Source organism: Colius striatus, chromosome 22, assembly GCF_028858725.1.
Source record: "Colius striatus isolate bColStr4 chromosome 22, bColStr4.1.hap1, whole genome shotgun sequence".
Taxonomy (NCBI): domain Eukaryota; kingdom Metazoa; phylum Chordata; class Aves; order Coliiformes; family Coliidae; genus Colius; species Colius striatus.
Genome location: NC_084780.1, coordinates 7,915,607 through 7,931,071, shown reverse-complemented (window position 1 = coordinate 7,931,071; position 15,465 = coordinate 7,915,607). Strand labels below are relative to the sequence as shown.

General features: G+C 48.5%; 1 protein-coding gene across 2 annotated transcripts; it reads left to right on the top strand.

Annotated features, from left to right (window-relative positions):
* Positions 1–343: 343 nt before the first annotated feature.
* STK38 (serine/threonine kinase 38) lies at positions 344–15,446 on the top strand. Of its 2 annotated transcripts, XM_062013305.1 has the most exons (14): positions 344–527; positions 2,271–2,404; positions 4,595–4,646; positions 4,793–4,915; positions 5,516–5,599; positions 6,813–6,936; positions 7,673–7,827; positions 8,918–9,020; positions 9,672–9,733; positions 10,230–10,347; positions 10,522–10,645; positions 11,351–11,446; positions 11,688–11,782; positions 12,329–15,446. In XM_062013305.1, the coding sequence occupies exons 2-14, from the start codon at positions 2,274–2,276 to the stop codon at positions 12,457–12,459; spliced, it is 1,398 nt and encodes a 465-aa protein (XP_061869289.1). In that variant the 5' UTR covers positions 344–527; positions 2,271–2,273; the 3' UTR covers positions 12,460–15,446. The 2 variants fall into 2 exon arrangements, with proteins under 2 accessions (XP_061869289.1, XP_061869291.1); XM_062013307.1 differs by lacking the exon at positions 11,688–11,782.
* Positions 15,447–15,465: the final 19 nt, after the last annotated feature.

Below are 15,465 nucleotides of genomic sequence, written 5' to 3'. Positions count from 1 at the left end.
TCCTCCCCTAAACTGTGTCACGCCGGACTTCAGAGCCAGGGGATGAAGCCCAGGGGACACGACCACGCCGAGCTCCCAGCTGGTGGCATCAGCCCGTCGGCCCTGCCACAGGCGGTTCCCTCTTGGGCCGAGGGCTGGTCCCTGAGCCCTGCGCGGCTGAGGTGGCCGTTGCAGCGGCGCTGGCACCCGTCCCTGTGCACAGCGCTGTGGGGGGGAAGGACGCGGCCCCAGCCCGCCATGGCGCGGCCGCGCGCTCCCGCCGCCCTCAGCCCCGGCCGCGGCCCCGCGCACGCGCACGGCGGGCGGGGCGGGATGGCGGCGCATGCGCGCTGCGGCCGCGCTCCCGCGGGGCTGCTCCCGGCCGCGTCGCCGTCGGTAGCGGCGCGGGGGGCTCCGGTCGCCCCGGTCCCCTCCCCGCACCCGCCGGCTCCGCCTCGTTTCTCTGCAGTCGCTCTGCCTGGCCTGGCGGCGCCGGGATTCCGCCCACGCCTTCAGCTCTTCGTCGCCTCCTTCCCGGGGGGGCTCCGGTAAGTCGTTCCCGGCGCGTTGCCATGGCGACCCCCGTGTTGCCCCCCCGTCCGCGCGGTGCTCCGCATCCCCTCCGCGCTCTCCTCCCGCCCCACGGAGCCCGCTGCCGGGGCGAAAGGAGCAGAGGGCGGCCCCCCGGAGCCCCCGGGGCTGGCAGCGGGCGCTGGGCCGGGTCCCTGCAGCGGCGGGGTCTCGTTCCGCCCGGGGGCTGCAGAGACTCCCTCCTCCCCCTCGGCTGGGCGGGGGAGACTTGGGCCCCTTTGTCCGCAGCCGGCGATGCTGCCAGCGCGGCTGGTGGGGCCGCAGCGAGGGCCGCGGAGCCGCCGCCCCCGAGGGCTCCCCGAGGGCTGCCTCGCCCGCCCGGCCGTGGCCGAGCTGCGGTGCCGGGAGCATCCTGCCCCGTCACCGTCCCGCGGCCCTGGCGGGTGTCGGCTGGCTCCGAGCGCCTGTCCTCATAGCAAAGGCACCCGAGTATCAACAGGTAGTTCGGTGTCGCCGCCTTCCAGCCGCTTCCTTTCCTTTTTCTTCCATTTTTTTCCCCGCACATCCCTTCCTTCCCCTGCCCCACCCCACCCCTGTCACAGACAGTCACATTCTGCTCTCTAGGCAGCGCTAACCAGAGGCCTGGCTTTCCCACTCACCTGCTTACAGCTCACAGGGATGCAACGCGCCGGCTCCCGCCGTGGTGTCACTCCCAGCCGCTCTGCCGTCGGGCCACAGTCCCACCGCCAAGGCTGGACGCTCTTCCCGGCTCCCGCGGTGTTACAGTTTGTATGAAGGAGCCTGTGAAGGCAGCAAAGCTGTCGTTGTCTGTAGAGGATGGGATTTGCAGAGGCACAGTAACGGGGCCTCGTGAAGATCTGCAGGAAATAAACAGCAAAGAAAGACCCATCATGTGCTGCCAGCGCTGGGTGCTGTGAGAAGGGGAAGTGTGTGGCTGACCTGCCTGCAGCTCCTGGTGATAGCTGCAGAACTCACTCACCTCGCTGCGAGTTACACTGTGACCAGCAGAACTAGACACTTGCAGTCTTTGTGTTGAGTGCATTTCAGAAAGTGCAGCTGGGTTGTCATGTGTGCCCTGAAACTTTGCTGCTGGGTGGAAGTGGCATACTCTGGTATACAGTCCTGTGGGTAAATGTAGGATGCTACACCAGAGGTTTGGGGTTTTTTAACCTAGAACTTAGTGAAAGCTGCAGTCTTGATTTTGCCAGATTTCTGTGTGAAATCATCTAGTAAAAAGGAGAGTTCTTAAAAGCAACCAAATGCCTTTTGGCTCCTTCCTCTGTTGCTGCGTTGTTGGGGTGGCTTTCAGCTTTGTGATGGGTTTCATGGCAGAAGTCCCAGCAGGTGACCAGTGGAGTTATTTGTGCCAGAGGCGCAGGAACTTCTGCATTAGCTGTTTCAGTGTGATGTTTCTGGCTCATCAACGTTCACTGAAGATGGAGCACTCTGAGAGAAAGAAACATTTGCAGTTCTGCCTGAAATTGTGGTTTCTGAGGCATGGTGTTTCTTAAGTTTCCTTCCCTCTTATTTTCAGATCAGAAATGTTCAAAACAGGAAGCTTGACTCGTACCTTTTGTAAGACTTTTCCTTGCTCTTCGTGCAGACAGCTGCTCTGTTGGCATCTGTTGTTCAGCTCCCGATAACTCTGTGACTCAGCATCACTTCATTGCTTGCAGCTCTCATTTGCAGGTTGTTTGTTATGTATAACATGAAATGTTTCCCCCTCCTTTATTTCTAAGAGCATGGCAATGACTGGCCCAACACCCTGCTCATCCATGAGTAACCACACCAAGGAGCGCGTTACGATGACCAAGGTGACGTTGGAGAACTTCTACAGCAACCTCATTGCGCAGCATGAGGAGCGAGAGATGAGGTAAAACCCCCCTGTCTTGCCTCCCTGCCAGACTGGGTGAGAGCCAAACATACAGAGTCCCTGCATTTGGTTTTCTGGAGCCAAAGTAAAAATAGAGTGTTTTTGCTGAGTGTGCCTGAGCTGCTGCGGTGGGCGCCTGGATGGGGCCTGGTGTGAGCATGCAGAGGCAGCTGCCTTGTTTCTGAGTCCCACAGTAGTTCAGGCTGGAGCTTTCTGAGTTCTGAAGCTGCTGAAATGAGTTGAAAGGTGCTTGCAAATGCACAAGGGACGTGGTTGTTACCAAGTGTTTGTAAACCCATAGGTTGGGTTGTGCAGCTGGCTCTGAGATGCGCTTGGGAGCGTTCAAGTACGATTCTGAAGCAGAGAGACAACGTTTACAAATGTTTATCCTGCTTATGCCTGTTCTGTTTCCTCTTCTCATTTTGTATCCCTGGTTGTAGTATTTCAGACTCCTTCTGGAGCAGGGGTTTGGATTACAATGTGTGACCGAGTCAGCTGATAAAGGAAGACAATCATCTCAAAGACAAGGAGGGGTTGCTGGAAGGATTGTCACCTAATGCTGAGTTCCTGGCAGCTCAACCTGTGTCTTTAAATACATCAGTCAAAATACAACCAGGGATTGAACTGAGAAGTATTACTTTTACTTTCCTGTGGCAGGAACCCCCTAATTTGCTGAACACCCTCAAGCTGTAGCACTGGCACTTCTCATGTTCTCCCAGCTTGCCATGTCTAGTCCCCTTGCAGGTTTGCTGCCAAAACCTGAGCTAGATCCCAGAGGAATGCCAGATAACTAACTGCAGTAAGTGCAGAGATGAGGAAGTGATTTAGAAAGAAATACCATCATGCCTGTGTATTGTCTTCAAAGCCTCAAATCAGTAATGAGAGACTGAGGTCTAATCAAAAGAGAAAGTGTCACTAACTGAACTCCTTCCTTTCTCTTTGCACAGCTTTTGGTTTTTACTGTGAGTGCTATTGTCTGCTCCCAAAAGCTCAATGACAGGGGTTTGTCTGCTCAGGTTCAAGACTCTGTCTGAACAAACAGGCTGCTCTTTACAAGTTACATGCTTTTGTAACAAGAGATGTGTCTGTGGATACCCAGTTTGGGGTTTAAATGGTGATGACAAAAGGTGCCCTGAAGTGCAGATAGGGCTTGGAAGGGGCATCTGGGGGGTTTTCAGCAATGCTTGCTCATTTCATCCTTTGTATTGCGTGTCTTTTCTGTTTTGGGTGTGAAATGACCAGACAGGACTCCCTGGGTCCTTACAGGGCGCTGCAATTGAAATGTGCCCGATTGTGGAAGCGATAACCCAAATTATTATCATGTCACAGCAGCTGTGTTGTGGCACAGGAGGCAGGAAGGGGATCTTGCCAAGAGTGACTTGCACAAAGAGAAGGAGGTTTTTAGTAATGCTTCCAATATCATAGTAACAGTTTGCAATGTTATACCAATAAAAACAGGCCTAGAGGGAAGAAACCACCCAGGGACACCAGTCCCAGTTCAGCCAGCTATGAATATGGTCGGTGTTGGGAAAACGTTCCCACAGGGAAGAGTCATCATGACACGTGTCCCCTGAAGCCACTCGCCCCTCTGAAGCCTTGCTTCCTTTCCTTTCTTCCAAATGATCATTTTGTACCAAGGCTGTAAATATTTGTGATGCTTCAAGCTGCAGGATGTGCACAGACATGTTTCCTCTTCCACCTGCTTTGAGTGTCTCGGATATTTTGCACGTGATGAGTTTGAGATGCAGAGAAATTACAGTGCAGATCCACAGATGTGTTCAGCCAATTTTCCCTGGAATAACTGAGATTTTGATGCTTAAATATCTATTATGGCTCTGGCCTGAAGTGACTTACCCAGCTGTGAAAGGGAGAGACGGGACTTGAAGCCAGATCTCCTCAATCTGCATTCACATACAACAAAAGCATGCACTTCAGGGAGATGGGAAAGTCAAGGCAGGTTTAGAGTGTCAGAACTTGAGAGCACAGGACTAGAATGGCAAAGGTGTAATATTAGGTTCTTCAAAGTTTATCTCATGTCTGAGTCTCCCTTAATATCCTTTGAACTTGCTGCTTGGTGGCATTGCAACCTCCTTTCACAGAAAGCATAGCAGAGGTGTGGGATACGTACATGTGATTAACAGACAACGTTAATGACTCAGCCTTTATCTTTCTAACTTCTCTCTGCTGTAGACAAAAGAAGCTGGAACAAATGATGGAAGAGGAAGGCTTAAAAGATGAAGAGGTAATGGGAGAACTCTCTTAATGGATAAATACAAGTGACTTCCTTTTATAAATGGAGATCTGGGATCTTTGCTTGGAATTGCTGTGCTCTTTGTGGAGCCCCTTGCAGGATTCTCACCGTGGTGCTGTTGTTTTCCTAAACTCTAGAAGAGAATCAGGAGGTCAGCACATGCACAAAAGGAAACAGAGTTTCTGCGCCTGAAGAGAACAAGACTTGGTTTAGAAGACTTTGAGTCTTTAAAAGTAATAGGCAGAGGAGCATTTGGAGAGGTAAGTTCAGCAAAAATGACTAAAAGCATTTCTAATTGGCACTGGTACTTGCTGAAGACTTGCACAGTTCACACAACTGAAAGATAAATGTGCAAAGAACCGAAGGGCAGGTTTTTTTTAGCTTAAGTCACATGCATCTGTGATTTTGCCTAGTAAATGCTGGCTTCAAAACATGCTTTGAAGGAAGATGAATGCTGTTGAAAAGGACTTAGTGGGCAAACTAAATATGAGCTTGGCAGCATACTTCAGTTCTGACCTCCTGGGGCTGGCCTTACAGACAGGGGAGCTGGAGAGCCACCTACAGTGATCCCTTCTGGTGGCCACCTGCAGAGGAACTGCCTTTGGTCTGTGTGCTTTAGGCGTGGGGTTGCTCACGGTGGCGTCTCTGTCCGATGGTTTCATCCCTTAGCAGCAGCAGCAGAACGTGTTTGCTGTGGCTGGGCGTTGTGGAAGGCTGTTGGTTTTATACTCTGGTAGGATGTTGTTGAATGGAAGCTCCATATCCAAACTAGTCAAGAGCTGTGCTGGTAGTGCTGTATTTGTCAGCACTGTTTGTAGTGGGTTAGTGACATGTGTTTGTGTTCTTTGCTTCCTTCCCAGGTGCGACTTGTCCAGAAGAAAGACACCGGGCACGTCTATGCAATGAAGATCCTACGTAAAGCTGATATGCTTGAGAAGGAGCAAGTGAGTAGCCACCTCAGCAATGCTGCCAGCCATGTTTTGGCTGATGTTGAGAGGTCATTGTGATGTGTGGAGAGGAGTAACAGGCACCTGAGGTTTAGGTTTAGTACCTAAAAAATGGTGGGGTGATTCTTTCCCTCACCCTTACAGAGGAAATAAGTCAGAGGAGCCTCCCAGGAACTGCCAGGAATTGTCTTCTAGTGGCTTCTTCAAAGTCTTTCTTATTTTTAAACATTCCTTGCAACAGTGCAGGAGTTTGAGGGATATGCAGTTGTCTGAGTAGGGATGCAGGCTCTTGGATGGAACTGAATGCTCACAAGTGCTTCCAACAACAAATGCTGTGTGGAGTTTAATGGAAATGGCACTTGCAACACCTTGTTCAGTCTAAAGCAAGGTAGGACTGAATCCCCTTCCACTTGCAGCCCTGGGGAAGCAGAGCATTTGTTCAAAGGAGTAGGTTTCTCTTTCTCCAGTGAAAAGAAGGAGGGTTCTGTGTATCTGACATGTTCCTCCTCCTCATGTTATGATAAGGTGTCCCCCACACACACGTGCACATGAGTCAGTACAGGCAGCAAGCTTTTACTGCACTCCCAGTCTATGGAATCAGACATAAATGTCAGAGATCCACCTGTGCAATTCTGACTCAGAGACACATAAAGTAGCAGCCTTTAACATTTTTAAGGCTTTCCTCTGCTAGAACTTCTGAGAATACAACAGTCTGAGACCACTTTCCTGTTTGGTGCTGGGGTGAATCTTGGAAGCACTCTGTGTGTTCAGGGAGCACTTGGTTCAAACCCAAAGAGCAGCACGTTCACACACGAGCTTCCTGCAGCACTGCTGGATTGGTGCTTTGGTCTGAATCGCTGGGGACAGGCTGAAGCCACGGCTGAAGGGCAGGCTAACTGCTTAGAGGAGAGCTGGGCTCTTAGACATCTGCTTGTGAGATATTGTTATGAAACCCAGCTGCTTTGGTTACTTTTCCCTGTCAGAAGTGTGGCTGTTGGGGTTGCTGCTGAGCACGTTGGGCTGTTTTCCCTCAAAACACCGAGGTGTGTAACTGTGGAAGTTTTAGGTGTTGCTGCCCTTGTGCAGAAGTCTGACTGCTGTCTTTTCAATATTTGATGCTTTGCAGTATAATGCTTGAATTGACTGTGAAATCAATGTATCCAATAAAACACAGACCTGTCCTTAACCAGCTGCATGTGCCCGTGTCCAGGTTGGCCACATCCGTGCCGAGCGGGACATTCTGGTGGAGGCCGACAGTTTGTGGGTTGTGAAAATGTTCTACAGCTTTCAGGACAAGCTAAACCTCTACCTAATCATGGAGTTCCTGCCTGGAGGTAACCACCTGAGATCAGAAGGCTGCTTTCCCTTTTTGTTTGCAGGTTTCTCATTTCCTCATTACAAATGTAGCCTGGGATGAGAGTGTGTGTGGTTACCAGACCCTGCTGTTTGTACTGGGCATCACGTGTGGGCAAAGAAGTCACTGTGGAGCTTTTTGCTTTTAGGAGTTCAGCTGTGGAGTTCTTTGAGGCAGGCTCGAGGTTGTGTGCTTGGGTTGGCTGGCTCGAGGTTGTGTGCTTGGGTTGGCTAGCTGCAGATGGTCTTAATGTTCTGCTAGTCTTTTGTGCTGCACACTGGCCACCTGCAGAACCACACTATTGCCACTTGTTTTCTGGCCTTTGGCTTGTATCTGGCTTGCAGCACAAACAGCTTTTAAGGTCCCTTTTTGTTCAGAGGATGATGATATTTGTCCTGGAATGATAATGCTGCTGTAACTCCCTTGAGAAGCTACAGTGAAAGTGCAATGTGTGTGACTGTTGAAACCACAAGAATGCTGAGATGACACTGCAGAAATGCAATCTGTAACAGCTCTGTACCTGAAAGTGTCTGTTTTAATCTGGGACTCAGATGTGTAGTGGAGAGTGGCAGCAGTCCACAGCTGACTCCTGGCTGAGGGATGTTTCTGTGCTGTCTCAGTTGAATGCAGTTACAGTACAGGCCTCTCTATGTGCAGTGATACAAGAGAAAAGAGTTGACTTGTATTTACCTTTGCTATTTCTGGGGGGCTTCTAGGTGATATGATGACACTGTTGATGAAGAAAGACACACTGACAGAAGAGGAGACACAGTTCTATATAGCTGAGACTGTGCTAGCCATCGATTCCATCCATCAGCTAGGGTTTATCCATCGGGACATAAAACCAGACAACCTTCTTCTGGATAGCAAGGTACCTGGTAACTGCTGGCTGGGCAGTAGTAAATAGGTCTTGTCACTCTTAATATTGACCTGAGCTAGTGTTGTCATTTGTGAAAGAACATGGTGCTTCTTTCTTAGCCTTGTTCCATCTAGCCTCAAGGGCATGTGTGCCCTATTGCTGGGGGGGAAAAAAACAAGCCAGGAAAGACCTCTCCCCCACCTCCAGATGTGTTCACAGCTCACTGAGCTCTTCTGAGAGTTAAAAGCTATTTTTGGGTGTTTCAGCTGCAATATAAAACACAGTTTCAGTTCTCCCCTCAGCCAGAGATGTTTCCTTTTAGTCTCACATGTTACACACACACTTGCCAGCTCTTGGGTAGATGATCACATCAAATGCAAAGGAGGTAGCTGTTCCTTTAGGGAGACTGCAAAGGGAGGTGTTCCCTTCTTCAGAATCAGGATGTAGCTCTGAAGGCTGGCCTGGCCACCCCATTGCTTCTGGGTGGTTGTTGCAGGCAGATTGCACAGAGTCAGGCTGTTTCACTCTTACTGCTCAGTACAGGTTTGCTTAAAATTGAGCTTGTTTGGAAAAAAGTTGCCAAGGGTAAATGGACCCTTGAGCACAGGGCAGCTCATAAGGCACTGCTGGGGTTACTGGTGTCAGTATGTCTGCATCTGGCTGTAGATCAGCTCAGGACTTCAAAAAGGATGAATATTTTAGATGCACATCTAAAAATTGCACCTAGACAGTGTGGTTGCAGATCCAGGCACTGAACTGAAGGGGTTTCTTCCTGTCTGTTGGAATCAACACGCAGTCTAGGCACTCCAGCTCCCTCTGCAGACTTCACTTTCCCTCTGAGGCAGCCAGGAGCTTGCAGGAGCAGAAGTTTATTGCACTAAATAGCTACTGGGCTTTCTCTGTGTAGTAGTGATGAAAGTATGAATAGCTTGATCCTGTGTACACACACAGTCCTAGGCTAAAGCAAGGAATGCAAGAACAGAACATCTATTGATCATACAACAGAAATGGAGGGGAAGAAGCAGAAAACTTTACCTGCTGTTTACTTGCTGTGATAATGTCTCATACTGACTTTGCATTTTGGGTTTTTCTTTGTTCCTAGGGCCATGTGAAACTCTCAGACTTTGGTCTGTGTACTGGACTAAAGAAAGCTCACAGAACAGAATTTTACAGGAACTTGAACCATAGTCTTCCTAGTGACTTCAGTAAGTTACCTGCCTTCACATGGGTATCTGCTCCTGGTGCCTGACATAACTCAGTTCAGAGGCTGGAAGGCCACAGTGGGGGCTCTAATTACAATAATCACCTTGAGGGGTCATTTTGATTTTCTGTAAGATGTCTTTTTAAGAGTAGTTTGTTACTTGAGTGTATAAATCCATCTTCATCTTGAGCAGCTTGTCCCTGAAACAGACTCAGCTGTAGCCCTTCTTCCCACGTGTAAGAAGCCTCAAATGAAAGCTCAGCCTGGCTTGGGAGATGTCAGCTGCATCTCATGTGTTACTCATTGAAATGAGTGGGCACACAGAATAGTCAGTCATTTTCTCAAGGGGTTGTGCCAGATTAGCTGAGGAGGGCAAGGCTGGGGCAGGTTAACTATTTCATCTCTGATGAGGCTTCAGTGAGGTGAATTAAGGTGTTCTTCCACAAACAGCTCCACCTCTGCTGTGGTGACAAAGTGGCTGTTGGGGCCAGTGATGAGCAGCAGGGACTGTAACCCCTGACCAGGGCTGTCTGTCCAGGCCATGGCTACCTTTTTTGATATCATAAAGGAGATTTTTAGTGTGATGGTTTTGGTGTAAAAACATAATATTGGGTAACCAGTAGGATTCAGTCACATACATAACAATCTCCTTTAGCTTTCCAGAACATGAATTCCAAAAGGAAAGCAGAGACTTGGAAAAGAAACAGAAGGCAGCTGGTAAGTACATTTCACCTGCTTGGAAATGTTCCCTGCTGAGCTGCTGCGTTTGTACTTCAGTGTTGCACTCACATTGAAATGACAGGCACCAATCCATTTCACAGTCCTCAAGGAATGACTAGTTTGTCCTTCATCCATCTGCCGAGCAGCTGCTGACATATGTGCCCAGTATAGCACTGCCATAATTATTGATGTTATTACAGCTCAAAGTAACAGTTCTTGCCACTTTCAATACAAGGAACTAATGACTCATTCTGAGGTGTCTACAGACAGTGCTACCTTTCCCCATCTTCCTGGTGGTATTTTAAGGCTTCTTCACTTGAACATGTTGATTTTTTATCTCTATGTATCTTAAAATAAAGGCTTTAAACAGTTTTGCTAAAGGATCTTAAAGCCAACCTGGTGTGTTCCTCAGAAGAACCATCGCTGTCTAAGTTCCTGCTTCCAGGTCAGGCAGTTTTCTTTAAAGATCCATCACTGGTGGTGTTTGTTGCAGGCTTTTTCTACAGTGGGGACCCCGGATTACATTGCCCCTGAAGTTTTCATGCAGACTGGCTACAACAAGCTCTGTGATTGGTGGTCCCTGGGGGTCATCATGTATGAGATGCTGATCGGTAAGAAGCCGCTGGTGGTGCAGGACGTGAGCTGGGTGTGTGTGCTTGGGGCCAGGTTCTGCAAGCATTCACTCCTTGCATGGTTTGTGAGCTTTGTCCTGGGGTGTTGTAGACTTCAGGAGCTGCAGGAATTACTTTTGCTTTTTACAAGGTTGCCTTTTGGTCTCCTTTCAGGTTACCCACCGTTCTGTTCTGAGACTCCTCAGGAGACGTACAAGAAAGTCATGAACTGGAAAGAGACTCTGACATTTCCCCCTGAAGTCCCAATATCTGATAAAGCAAAGGATCTCATTCTAAGGTGCCAGCTTTAATAGAGTGCTGATTTTGCCAGTTAATACAATACTGATTTTCTTGTCCTGCAAAATGTAGTAGATGCCATGAGAGGCTTGCTTCACCTGAGGAACCCCAGTGCTGCCGACTCTTATGCTCATGCATCAGATGCTGAACTCCCTCATCAAATATATTTGTCTCTCAGACGTCACTTAGTGGTTTGCAACTAAACTGTGGTAAACAGAAGCTCCTCTGTAAGTGCTGCTAGTCTGGCAAAACACAACCACTTCTGCTCTTTGTTTTGCCTGTGAGCTTCTACTGAAGCACCTGAAGTCCTTTTGCAGAGCTTGTTCCTTCCAGCAGCCATGGTTTTGGCATTGTGTGCCCTGGAGCACACAAACATAGCCCAGTGCATGCTGACTCTTGCTCTTCCATTTGATATTGTCACTTTCCTTAGGACAGAAATATAAATGTCTAGCTCTTGAGGCTTTGTGTGTCCCCCTGCTCTACACTGATCCTGAAGGGCACGTTATCCTGGTGTGCAGTAATACCACATCTTAATTGTAGCATTGACATGACACTTTGTGTGTTGGTTTTGCAGTGGGAGTTCTTAATCTTCTCCATTTATGTATTAAGAAACCACAGTAGGATCAGTTTGGAAAGCTGTTCCATTTCTGGATGGAATGCTTTCCCTTTCATTCTGCCTTCATTTTCATTCTTCCTTCCATCCCAGATTTTGCTGTGAATGGGAGCACAGAATTGGTGCATCTGGTGTGGAGGAAATAAAGAGTAACCCGTTCTTTGAAGGGGTTGATTGGGAGCATATCAGGTAAGATGCTTTGCAGAAAAGGGAGCTGCTCTTCTCTGTGGACTGTTTAAGGCTAGTCTGGTTGAACAGAAGACAGCAGCTTGACTGGTATTTGTTATATCTAGGTGTGGGTGAGAGTATTCCTTATCTGAAGCTTGCTAAGTTTTAGGTACCTTTGGTCTTTGATTCTGTTAAGAAAGTGATTGAGTCCTGCTTGCTTCTGCCTTTGAAATCTTAATGCTGAAACTGCTCTTCTTGGCAGAGAGAGACCTGCTGCAATTTCAATAGAAATTAAAAGCATTGATGATACCTCAAACTTTGATGAATTTCCAGAATCTGATATCCTTAAACCAACAGGTAAATGTGTTGATTCTGCATGCAAGCCATCCTTCCCCTGCTCCAGCAGAGCAATGTCACTTGCCTGTTAATCAAAGGATCTCACCAGATGCAAGGGTTTGGTTTTATTGCAATCAGATTTTCGGCTTGGCAGTCTCGTGGTGCTGCAGGGGTGTGCAAGCTGGAGTTTGGGTTTCAGGAGCTGGGATGCAGACTTGGAAGTGGTGTGGGAGCTTCCTGAGAAAGGGCATCTCTGAGAGGCAGCAGAGCTCCCAGCACGTCCTGTGAGCCCAGCCCTGCCGGTGCCTCTCGGTACTGGCTGATTCCTGTTAGTGAGTGCAATGCTGAGAGCAGGGGTAGGGAGGGGGGGGACAGCAGGGGATGGTATCTTGTGGTGTAAGGCTCTAAAATATCCTTGTATTTAGGTGTCAAAGCACAGTGCCACCTTTGCTGCCCACATTAGAGCAGCTCTTGGGAGCATTCTCCCTTACTCCACAGCCAGGCTTTTTGTGTGAGAAGAAACTGCTGTCCTCAAAAGGTAATCTTGCTTTTCCTGTGTCTCACCAGTGGCAACGAGCAACCACCCAGAGACAGACTACAAGAACAAAGACTGGGTTTTTATCAACTACACCTACAAGCGTTTTGAAGGTCTGACAGCCCGGGGAGCAATCCCATCCTACATGAAAGGAGGAAAGTAGTAGAGTCGTACCTGGGACTTCTGAACTGTGGGATTCTGTTCCTCTACTTTGGGTTTATACCCATAAAAGAACTTTTTATTTTCTTAAAGAAAACTTGAGGGCTCTCAAGTCTCAGAGAGACACCAGGACCCTGCTCTCCTACAAACCCTCGGTGCTGAGGATTCTCCTTCTGTGCCATGGAAAAACATCCACCAACCCTTTGTGTTGTTTGCTGGAAGCACCTTTTGCTGCTTCAGGAGCAAGAGTTTTATCTTTTTCCATTGTTTGCCAGATTGTACAGTCCAGCAGATGAGAGCAAGCCTTCACTTGGCTGTTGGAAGCACCTGGTGTTTATAGGGAGTGTTTTGCCAGTCCTGCATCAAGTGACAAGCTCAGTCTGCCAACTCTGCCAGCACTGTTTCCCCAGTGGCTGAGGACTTCAGTACAGAGGAAACAAAGCAATAATTAAAAGCTTGAGATAGACAACTCTCCAGTAAACTGGCTAGTAGAAGGACACAACTTGTATTGCCTTAACCTTAGTTTGTAGTGCTGTTTTTATAATGCTCCTTGGAAGCCTCTTCGTAGCATCCCTCACCTGTCACAGCTGCAGTGCACTTTACTTTTGGTACTAAGACAGTGACCCTCAGGCCACTGAGTATTTTCTCTAAATTAAAAGATTGTGCATCAGGTTCTCTTTACTTTTCTAGACAGTGACAGGAGAAACAGGGCCACTTCTTGCACCCAGACCACCGGCTCCCACCTGCTGCGTGAAAGGCCAGGTCAGTAACCAGTGCATAGAACAAACTGCAGCTGGAATTAGGGCAGAGGGAGGGGAATTTGTTTAACCTGATCCTTGGTGGGTACAGCCGGGTCAGCCCTGAGACTTCCCAGTCCTGCTGCTGCCATCTCTTGGCCACTCCTAAGATGTGCTGCATCTTCAACGGTTTAGAGACAAAACCACCTTGTTTTGCTCGTGGGTTTGAGCAGAACAGGAGCAGCTTCTTCCAGCTCTTGCTGACAGAGGCCTCCTTGGCTCTTCCTTATGGAGCTCCTCTTGCTGTGAACCATGTCCCTGTAGGCTTCCAACCAGACAGTGCCTCGTGGGGTCACCTCTGGGGCAGTGCAACCCACCCTGTCCACTCTTTGACCATTGCCTAGTGTAATTTCTACAAGTACATTCCGTTAGGATCAAGGACACTCTCCAGGAGAGCCCCAAAGTGCCTTTCCTTGCTTAGGCATCTCTCAGAACACGGCTGCATTTTGGGAAGGAGGATTCTGCCTCAGCTGAGCTTTTGGTACTTCATTTTTCTAACTGTGAGCTCCACTTTGAACCTGTTTTGTAGTTAGCAGCTGGAAGGGCACTTCCTAATCTTGGGCCCTGCCTGCTTCCAGGCTTTAATTTGCAGGGTTTCTTTAATATAAACAATGAGGTTTCTAAAGGAGAGGAGCAAAGGGAACTGGTGGGAGTCCTGTCAGCTTCTGCTGGTGCTCAGCACTAACTCCATAGCACAGACAACCCCAACAAAGCTAGTGCAGTGTGTCAAAGGAAGACTTTCAGTCCCATTTAGTCCTGACTTTCTAGATGAGGAGATGAAAGAAAATGGGTTTGGAGTGAAGCTTTTTAAAAAATAGGTGCTTTTATGGAATTTTTACCTAGATGTCTCTTGCTGTGAGTGCCATGGTGCAGGCCTGAGCAGGGGATTGAAAGTAATGTACATAGCTAAAACTGGGTGATAACTCTATAGCCCCTTTCCCTGCCCATCCCTGTGCTGTCCCCGTGGGTCCCAGGAGCTGAATGAGTTGCCATAAACAGCTGGATGGGTCACATGAAGCTGAAATGCAAAGATCTCAGTGAGAAGTACCAGCAGCACTGTAGTCAGTAGGGCTTCCTCAGATGAATACAAGGGCTAACTGAAACCATGATTTCTGGGATCAGGCTTTTTAGCAGCTGGTCAGTAAGATCCCCTCTGCTCCCTTTTCACTTGTTATGAAGGTCTGATGCCAGCTTCTGGAACTGATCTCTCCCCTTACCCTGCAGTTTCCTCTACACCTTTGAAACGTTGCCTTACAAGCCATTAGAAAACCAAGAGGTGTGAATATCAAAATGTGCTTCTAAAGTTCCTCACAGCTTAGTTACTGCCTTAAAAGAGAAACCTCCAAGAAGTCCAAATCCTTTACAGCTGCTGTGGATTGGGACTAAAGGATTTCGAGCTGGTAGCTGCAGTAGTAGCCCTTTACTAAAAGGGACTGGCATTTTTCTTTACCAAAGATGAAGTAGTTAAACACTTGTAAGTTGTGATAACTGGCTGTGAAAAACCCCAGCTATGTAGTAACATGTATTGTGCTGCATTTTTAGTGCATGTGTCTTAAAGTCTGCTGAGACCTCAGGCTGCTCACTGCTTGAGTTAAGGTGAAGCTTTCCAGAGGCACAGGGAGCAGATGGGTACCTCCCTGCTGCTGTCTTGCAGTAGAAGTTGGATGTCTTGGGATATAGTTCTCTTGGACACACCTTTCCAGCAGTAGGTTTTTATCAGCTGCATTGTAAGCCTGCCTCCTAACACTAGGGAGATAAAGTACAGCAGTATCTTCCCAGGAGCCACACGGCCCTGCAGACATGAAGATTTCCGTATGCCTGTTCCCTCTCTGTGGGAGACAAACGCTGTTCTTGGCTGCTGCCTTGTCTCTTGAGGTTGGGTGTATCTTTCAGCTCTTCTACAAAGCTGCAAGCAGTTGCTGGACTTCTAGGAGTAATTCCAATCTGAATTTCCAAGGGGTCTGAGCACGGGTTATGCTGCCAGTTCATCTCTGGATGATGCCTAGCACAAAACTGATCACTGTGCCCTGACTCTGCCTTAACCTGCACGTTGAAAGTGTTGTGTAAATATTTGAAAGCTGTTACTGAATTGCACTGTAAAATTTGGCAGATGTACTGTGTGTTTCTGGGGGAGCCAACTTTTTATGGAGCCATCTTTGCATTGTGTTGTGTAAATAAATCCTCTTAGTAAAGAGTTTGGCTGCATGTTTTGT

Bases quoted from the DNA above. Each gene is read 5' to 3' on its own strand.
- STK38 (XM_062013305.1), top strand. From the start codon at position 2,274: ATGGCAATGACTGGCCCAACACCCTGCTCATCCATGAGTAACCACACC. The intron at 4,916-5,515 runs GTAAGTTCAGCA...CTTCCTTCCCAG, and splicing joins GCAGAGGAGCATTTGGAGAG to GTGCGACTTGTCCAGAAGAA. The intron at 10,348-10,521 runs GTAAGAAGCCGC...GTCTCCTTTCAG, and splicing joins CATGTATGAGATGCTGATCG to GTTACCCACCGTTCTGTTCT.